Here is a 9,383-nt window from a genome sequence, read left to right as displayed (position 1 = left end):
TTACCCGGGTAATGTGGACGGTAAACATTTTACGCGGCGTTTTCAAATTTACCCGGGTCAGTGTGGGACGTGGACGGGGGTCGGGGCCTTGGTAAGCGACCAATTACAAAGGCGTGGCTGCTAAGCAGACCAGCTTGTCATCCCCGCCGAAACAACAAGTCACGAGATGTAGAACCTGTTTCGACATACTTTCTTACTCCCATGAAGATCCTTTATACTGTTGATGAAGTAATACCAGTAATACCATCTTCCTTATGGTATTTTCTCTGAAAAATATTGACGATGCGGGATTTGGGCTTCGCGACAGCTCGAAGTTGGAGAGTCTTATTAACCGGAAATCAGGGACGAATCGCGATCAGGCCGAGCTAGTGAATGTGTGGGGCAGTTGTGGTCATGTTTTTGTCGCGACTAACGCCGGGCGAAACTTACACGCTTTCGAATCCATTCCTCGATCGAAGTGGACACCGGAGAGTGAAAGTCTTCTGCTACAAGGTATGGGCGCTTAGCAGATTGGAGGAGGGATCTATAGGACTTAATTGGCTAATGTGTTTTTTGTGTGTGTCTGATTGTTGTTATTATGAAAGCTTGTTGTTGTTGTAATCAGTCATTGTGAATAATGAAATGGGCCCTGACGGTTACATGGTACAAAATAACACCGTGCTGGAGGGCAAGCTACGAGCTGGGACATCCAAAACAAAGTAATGTCTGCTAGATCTAGACATGCTTGACTTTCCTCTGTTATGAATGTCCAAGACTGTCACATGCTTTCCAGCATGCATGGCTGATTTTGTACCATGTGACCATTAGCTGCAAAAGGACCATTGTTTAGCATGGTTTAAATAAATCCATAACATGAGAAATGTCATGGCTTTGTTTCATTAGATGGTGGGTGGGGGTAGCCGTTTTTGTGTTTCCCGCCCTGTGGATTGACCGCGCTCTATCCGATACACATCAATAAGTTGCCACGTATCCAGCGTGGTTGACCCGATAGTGTAGTGGATATCACGCCTGACTAGTAACATTGAGACGCGGGTTCGAATCCTGCTCGGGGCATGCAATTTTTCTTTCATTTCAGAGACATGTGTCGAAAGCCATCTGTAATTTATTTACATCTTTCTTTCTATGTTTGTAAGGCTTTCTAGGCTTATAAAATTTCTATCTGTCACGTAACCCAATTTAATTTGGGAATTTAGCCATGAAACACACAAATGTCTCGAAAGAAAAATGCCCTGTGGATTGACCGTGCTCTATCCGATACACATCAATAAGTTGCCACGTATCCAGCGTGTAACAGGGAGACGCGGGTTCAAATCCTGCTCGGGGCATGCAATTTTTCTTTCATTTCAGAGACGTGTGTCGAAAGCCATCTGTAATTACATCTTTCTTTCTATGTTTGTAAGGCTTTCTAGGCTTATAAAATTTCTATCCGCCCTAACACTAAAACCCCTCAAATGCGGGAAAATGCCAACTGTCAATCAATTCATGTTGGAAACTGATTTAAATGCTGTCATTTAAATCTGTCTACTTCAGCCACTGAGGTCCATCGATCAGTGCAAGGTTGGGATGAGAAATCCTGGGTGTTGTGTCTCGCGGAATTGAATAAGTCAAACTGGTATAACACAACAAGGTTTAATCAAACATGGCGGCTCAATTCAACAACAGGCGCACATGGCATGCGTGCGCATAATAGTAACAAAACCGCAGACCATCATGTGCGGCATAGCATTCCTCCCCCTTAAATCACAATCCATTAATAACGGACAAGTTCAGTTCAGTTACAAGTTCAGTCTCTCTGGTGGCTTCCGTAGCCGAAGGGGATAACGTCTACATGGTGGTGTTGCCGGACTGCTAACCATGGTTTCGCTTTGACTGCTGAGAGGGCTGTCAGGGGTGTTGTCCACATGTGTACCTTTGGTCAATGGTTCGTCGATGCCAGTCATAGTGGGAGCCTGTAATTCTTCATTCTCCACACTGCTTGCTGATTGTGGTGTTGCTGTCAACACTGCTGGGTTTAGTCGCGGTGTGTACTGTTCCTTGTTAAAGGTTGGAGTCACTGCAGACTCTCTGAGCTGATCAACATGTCGTCGCCATACTGTATTGGGTGCGACCCTGACTTCATAGGACAAGGGTCCCGAGTGAGCTGTGATGATACCCGGAACCCACTTGCTTCCAGCTCGGTAGTTTCGGGCAACGACAGCTTGGCCTACCTCTAGCTTTCTGGTAGGGCTGTGACTTGACCGTAACTCTTGATCTTGCTGTTTGTCTTCCACTCGCTTCCGTAAGTTAGGCTTCAGTATATCAAGCCTTGTTCTGATGTTTCTCCCCATGAGGAGCACAGCTGGCGTCTCTCCAGTCAAGGCATGTGGGGTTGATCTGTAGGCCAGCAAAAAGTTTGCCAGCTTCCAAGAGATAGATTTCTTTTCCGTCAGCGCTGCGCGGAGAGCTTGCTTGAATGTCTGTACAAAACGTTCAGCCATTCCATTTGTGGCTGGGTGGTACGGAGCTGACTTAATGTGCTTAATACCATTACTTCTCATGAATGCTTCGAATTCATCTGCTATGAATTGAGGTCCATTATCACTTACAAGCTGCTCTGGCAAGCCGTGTGTGGCGAAGAGCTTTCTTAGTTCCTCAATTGTTCTGCTGGCAGTTGTAGTAGTCATCGGTATCACTTTGGGCCATTTAGAATGTGCATCTACAGCAATCAGAAACATAGTTCCTAAAAATGGGCCAGCAAAGTCAACGTGGATGCGTTGCCATGGGCGTGCTGGCCACTCCCATGAGTGCAGCGGAGCGGTCTTAGGGTTGTTCTGGGTAAGTTGACAGCCAGTGCACCCTTTTGCTACTTCTTCAATTGCTTTGTCCATCCCTGGCCACCACATGTAGCTCCTGGCCAAGGCCTTCATCTTAACAATTCCAAGGTGGCCTTCATGGAGTTCAGCTAACAGCTGTGCCTGGTACTTGGGTGGGATTATTACTCGTGAACCCCATATAAGGCAGCCATCCTGTATGGTGAGTTCATCTTTCCTCCTCTGAAATGGCTCCAGATCCTTCTCACTAACGGTTGGCCACCCTTGCTTTGTGTTTTCCACCACACGTGACAAAACTGGATCTCTCTGAGTTGCTTGACGGATCATATCTGCATTGACTGGCAGCACTTCTATCTGTGATACTTGAAAAATCTCCACTGGGTCATCTACTTCCTTGTCGCAGACTTTCTTTAAAGGTAGGCGTGACAATCCATCCGCGTTTCCATGTTGGGTTGTGTTCTTGTACTCAATACTGTACTCAAACCCTGCTAGAAACAACGCATAACGTTGCAAGCGAGCAACTGTCATTGCTGGTATTCCTTTCTTGGGATTAAAAATTGAGGTCAGGGGCTCATGATCTGTCACGAGTGTGAAATGACGACCAAACAGGTAAAGGTGGAATTTCTTCACTCCCCAAACCAAGGCTAAGGCTTCTTTATCAATTTGGGAGTAATTCCTTTCTGCTTTGGTTAGGGTACGTGATGCGAAGGCTATGGGTCGCTCTGAGCCATCCTCCATGATGTGCGATAAAACTGCCCCGATTCCGACTGGTGAGGCGTCACAGGCTAGTCTCAAAGGCCTTCCTGGATCATAATGGGTGAGCACCATATCTGATGTGATTAGCTTCTTTACTGAGTGGAAGGCCTCCTCGCACTCTGTAGTCCACTTCCATCGTTTTGCTTGCTCCAAGAGCCCGTTAAGGGGATTGAGTGTGGTGGCAAGGTTTGGCAAGAACTTGTGATAATAGTTTACTAGGCCTAAGAATGAACAGAGTTGCTGGACATTCTCTGGTCTTGGGGCGTTAACAACTGCATGAATTTTCTCTTGGGTCTTGTGTAATCCATGCCGATCTACTTCATGCCCACAGTAAGTGATCTTCGCCTGGAAAAACTCGCACTTCTCGCGGTTTGCTCGTAGGCCATTTGCTTGTAGCCTCTTCAGTACTTCCTCCAGATTGTCGAGGTGCTCTTTGTCATCTTTTCCTGTGATAATCATGTCGTCTAGGATGCAACTAGTTCCTTCGACCCCTTCTAAGATTTGATCCATGGATCTCTGCCAAATTGCTGGGGCTGAGGTGATCCCGAATACTAGGCGGTTGTATCGGTACAACCCCTGATGGGTGTTAATCGTCAAGTACTCTCGTGACTCTTCCTCCACTTCCATCTGATGGTAGGCCTGTCTGAGGTCAATCTTGGTGAACTTCTGTCCTCCTGCCAGCTTAGCGAATATGTCATCGATGCGTGGAAGTGGGTACTCCTCTGTCTGAAGCTGGGGGTTAACTGTGGTCTTATAGTCGCCACAAATTCGAACTGTGCCGTTTGACTTGGCAACTGGCACAATAGGCGTCGCCCAGTCACTGAATTTGACCTTGTGCAGTATGCCTTCTCTTTCTAGACGTTTCAGCTCCACCTCGACCTTAGGTTTCATGGCGTATGGGACAGGCCTTGCTTTACAAAACTTTGGTTGACTGCCTTCCTTCAATGTGAGTTTCGCCTTGGCTGATTTGAGTGTGCCGATCTCATCCTTAAACACTTCACTGTAGTCGTCTAGGAGTCTCTCTAATTTCTTTTGGGTGTCTTGTGTCGGCTGTTCTTTTGAAATCGCACAGATCCTTTTCCAATCGAGTTGTATCTGGTGTAGCCAATCTCTTCCAAACAACGCCGGCCCTTGTGTCTTCACTACATACAATGTTAAGTCCTTGACTTGGTTGGTGTGTTCCACACGAACAAGTAGTTTGCCTTCTGGTGTTATCTTCTCTCCTGAGTAGGTTTTCAAAATAGCGGTAGTGTCAACCAGCGGTGTGTCTGGGAAGGATTCCTTGTACGTCTCCAAGGGGAGTGTAGATATCGCTGAACCTGTGTCTAGTTCCATCTTCAGTGTGTGTCCATTAACTTTTGGCGTCACCCAGATGACGTCACCAAATACCCCATGGTTAACATTGTTGACTTCTAGGGATGCCACCAAGCTATCATCACGCTCATCATCTACCTCGAACGAGTGAAGATTGGGGTTCTCGTCCTTTCGTCTTCGGGTAGGGTTCTGACTCTTTCCCGAGCGGCATACTCTTTGGATATGGCCCAGCTTTCCACATTTTCGGCACGTTTCATTCCTGAAGTAACACTCGGCTGATTCGTGTGTACTACCCCCACATCGATAACAATGGGATTTTGATTTGACATCATCTTTCCCTTTTGGAACTCGTTCGGTAACCTTGTTTATTTTGTTGACTTCAGACTCTTTGTTAATGTTACCCTGCAATTCTTGTGTGTCTTTCGCTGCCGCTTCCATTGCTAAGGCAATTTCTGACGCTTTGGCCAATGACAAATCTGGCTCGGAGAGCAGCCTTTTCTGGATAAGTTCATTGTGTAGTCCACACACTAGTCTATCTCTTAACGCGTCATTTAAGTTAGTTCCGAACTCACAATACAGCGACAATTTCTTTAATTCAGCAAGGTAAGTACTTACGGTTTCACCTTCGAGTTGGTTCCTTTTGTGAAAGCGGAATCGCTCTGCTATAAGCAGTGGTTTCGGTGACAGATGCTTCTGTAGTGTTTCTACGATAGTCTTGAAAGACAGGCTGGATGGCTTGGCTGGGGCGGCCAAATTGCGTAGTAATCCATACGTTTTGTTTCCCATTAAGCTTAGCATTACGGCCACTTGCTTTTCTTCCTTGATTTCGTTGGCGATGAAGTATTGCTCTATACGTTCCACATAGGCGTTCCAATCGTCGTTCGTTTCGTCGAACGCTTCAATCTTTCCAATCGGCATAGTGGCGAAAGCTCGAACTTTCTCTGGTTGCTGCGTAGGGTCTAAATCCTCGTCGCCAATCTGTTGTGTCTCGCGGAATTGAATAAGTCAAACTGGTATAACACAACAAGGTTTAATCAAACATGGCGGCTCAATTCAACAACAGGCGCACATGGCATGCGTGCGCATAATAGTAACAAAACCGCAGACCATCATGTGCGGCATAGCACTGGGCACTGCACAGAGTTGGCCGTTATGAAGACCTGGCCATCATCTAATACTTTTGTAGCCTGCAAATGCAGTCAGGTTATTTTAAATGTATAAACCAACAGCTGAAAATCTGTCTGTGTTGCCAGACAAGGGAATTTAAAGTATCCCCAGTCGAAGATTAATGGGTTACAAAATTAATTAATTTTAATAATTATTAACCGGGCGGGGCCTGGGCCCGGTTCATAATCTGCCTGGGGTTTTGTTTTCGTTTTTTTGTCGGTAAATCGTTCCAGAAAGAAGGTCACGGTCACGCAAATTTTGATGTTTCTGGCGATCGTTCATTAAATTGATATTCAAGCGTTTGGCTCAGGGCTTGAACATTCACGTTGCGATTTGACATGTCCAAACTATTTTTAAATGAAAATATGAATTATTTTTCGTGTGTTTTGCAAGTGTTTTTGAGTTTATTTTTGGAATCGAAACGAAAATTGCAAACCCAGCAAAAATTTGTCAAGGCACAGGACACACGTCATCACGAAAAGGGGAATTACCTAGCGAATCTCGCAGTTAGAATTACGTGCTTCGAATCACGCGACTTCCCAAATGCTTCTGAAAGCTGTTTTTTGGGAGGGAAATAGCAGTTAAACTTCAAGAACTTGATTTTAAAGCTTCTTTAATTTTAACCGAAATCAATTTATGCCATTCAAGTGGTTTGAGTGTAGTTTGTTTGAGATTCGGAACAATATAAAAATTTGCAAGCCCAGGCAGGAATTTGTTGATGCAAGTTTATTAAAGAAAGGGATGACGTGAGTAAGAGAATTTTCGCTCACTGCTACAGTTCACGCAAACCCCGTGACTCTTGCAAACCGCGGACTTAAGTCGTCAGACGACGCTAAACGAAGAAATACAACGGGATGGCCTTAGTCTAGTCTTTATTTTGGCGTGAAATGGACTTCTTTTTAATGTCATTCAACTGGTTTGGGTTTATTTTATTCAACATCCGGAACAAAATAAATACTGCATGCGTAAGCAGAAATTTATCCGGCCAGGCATGTGGTTTAAAACAAGAGATGACGTGATAAAGAAAATTCATGTCACGCACACTCCGTGACTGACGCAAACACGGCTTGTGTGTTTCTCAAGTGATTGCTTTTCTAAAGTTTTTTTTACAAAGCGGCTCCGTGCCTTTCTAGCCAAAAAGCTGAAAGAAGTGGTCCAACATTAACCGCCCGGTTATAAACTACTTGAAGTTCTTGTTTCAAGATTAATCTGGATGTGGTTTTTCTTTTATTTCAGACCAAGAGTCTCCTGTTGTGAGTGTCCTGTCTAGCAATGAAAATCCATCACTTATCTTCATTGTTCACCAAAACAGCATCACAGAGTGCTGGGAATTTACTCAATCTAGTTACAAATGGATCAAGAAAAATGAATTTCAACTGAGCAACACAAAAGGAGTCGAAATCTTGCATGTCATACTTCACCCTCTGGTAAACTCATTCTTCTGGTGCGAGCGTCGTTCAGTCTCTGCATCAAATTTAATAACCTGCTGTGTTTGTTTGAGAGATGTGACCGTTTCTGGGAGACTAGGAAACAATACTGTGGTCTCTGTCGGACCATTGGTTGCCATTCTTCATGGCTGTCCTCCCATGTCTTTGCATGTCATTGGCAGAAGCATATGTCTTGTTCCTGACTTTCCCGAGGAGTTAAGAAGTTTTATTCTCTTTTGGACATTTGTTCAGAGGTCCTTAAAGGTTTGTTAAGAAATAAGTTCGAAATATATATATATACATGTAACGGTATGTATACCGGGTATATTATATGCTGAGCAACATTGATCTCTAAATTAAGGTTGCGGGGGACACCTTTGGCTTATAATTGTCATCGACAACTTAACGAGCCAGTATTTGCATAAAAATATGAGCGCGCACGTGATTTGATGTGTTCGCGTGTGGAATTGATTGTGAACAAAATGTTTACTCAATAAAAAAACATTTTTATTTGATTTCTAAAACATAAAAATGTTTGAACTATTAAGAGATTTTACCCAATTTACTACAATGCTTAACTTTATTCATTAGATTGAAGGAAGTCTATGGCCTAATATTCATGTACAACTCAGAGTTATCATAATAATATTCACTGATAAACAATCGTGTCTTTTTTGTTACAAAAAAAACGCATTGTTCTCACCATTCAAGCGTGGAATATAATTACGATAATTACCATTTGGAAACCGTGTTTTGATCGGGAGACCTTCGGAAATCTCAAAGTTTGGACTTTTCCGACAATTTTGGGGCTAAGAAAACAGCGCGGAAACAGAACTTCGTGAGCTGCCACTGGAGAGAGGTAAACTAGGCACACTGTAGTGTGTCAAAACAGAAGCGGAATTCTAAAAGAACGCTTTTAAAAAGAGAGAAGCCATTATATTCAAATTTGCGCATTTAAACCACCATAACTTGCTGGCAAACTTTAAATTAAAAAATCCGCTTCTGTTATGACACCCTAGAGGTATTGACTGATTAGTTTTTGACAAGATCACAGTGTGCTGTCTCCTACTCGTTCTGAAAACTCAGCCCCAAAATCAAGTTCTTCCCAATTTGTAACTAACGAGGCTGTTACTTCGCCGTTAAGTGCAATCTACCAAATAAAAGATCACATTTATAATCTTTTATCATTTCTGTATGTCTCTGTAAAACTTGAGCCTAATCTCACCCATAACAGTCGAGAAATAAGCGTTTTAAATGATGCAGGTCAAGCAAAATTTCGCTTCATGAATTTATTCATGCTGTAGGTGTCCCCCGCGACCTTAAAGACTAGTCAAATTTCCTTCCAGTACCTTTGACTCTCATTTCCTGCCCCTTCCTTAGTGACTCTGTCTCTTTGTGCCATTTTTATTGCAAAATATTATGCAATGTTGCAAAAAAATTTCCCAGTTTCTCTCAGATCCCACCACCTTGAAAATCCAACTTCTGCATTACCCTTAGACTTTCTCAAAGTCCTTCGATGTGCGGTTTAGGTATGTCACGTAGGAAGGACTTTTCCAACTTGCAGCGCGCCAATTTTACCGACCCAAAAACGGGTCGGTGAATAAATTATAACCGCGGCCAATCAGAGTCGAGATCCCAAAGAAAGTGTCATTCGAATGTAAATCAATGCCTCTTTGCGCGTCATTTCTTGTCACGCCGAGGTCGCATTATTCGAACAGCGAAGGAAGCATTGAAAATTGCTCAACAGGTCACGGGAAACGATGAGTTAAAAGAATATCAACAACAGGCCATAGAAGTGTATCTCTGCAGAAAAAAATGTTTTTGTTTCTGCACCTACGGGAGCGGACAAAAGCTTAACGTTTGAATTGGCACCGTTTGCACTAGACAACATGCGAGATGGAGGCAACAC

The 9,383-nt window shown here is 43.8% G+C and overlaps 1 protein-coding gene across 1 annotated transcript; it reads left to right on the top strand.

The window, feature by feature from the left end:
- The first annotated feature begins 254 nt into the window (after positions 1–254).
- Positions 255–7,827, top strand: LOC144641173 (uncharacterized). Its single transcript, XM_078500213.1, has 2 exons — positions 255–492; positions 7,284–7,827. Exons 1-2 carry the CDS (start codon positions 255–257, stop codon positions 7,745–7,747), a joined length of 702 nt encoding a protein of 233 aa, XP_078356339.1. The 3' UTR covers positions 7,748–7,827.
- Positions 7,828–9,383: the final 1,556 nt, after the last annotated feature.

Source organism: Oculina patagonica, unplaced genomic scaffold (genome assembly GCF_052425735.1).
Source record: "Oculina patagonica isolate OP01 unplaced genomic scaffold, crgOcupat unplaced726, whole genome shotgun sequence".
In the NCBI taxonomy this organism is placed as follows: domain Eukaryota; kingdom Metazoa; phylum Cnidaria; class Anthozoa; order Scleractinia; family Oculinidae; genus Oculina; species Oculina patagonica.
Note: the sequence above shows the minus strand (reverse complement) of the source record. Positions and strands in the feature narration are given on the sequence as shown.

Excerpts from the sequence above, each read along its gene's own strand:
- LOC144641173 (XM_078500213.1), top strand. The coding sequence starts at position 255 with ATGGTATTTTCTCTGAAAAATATTGACGATGCGGGATTTGGGCTTCGC. Across the intron at positions 493-7,283 it reads TGAAAGTCTTCTGCTACAAG|ACCAAGAGTCTCCTGTTGTG; the intron begins GTATGGGCGCTT and ends CTTTTATTTCAG.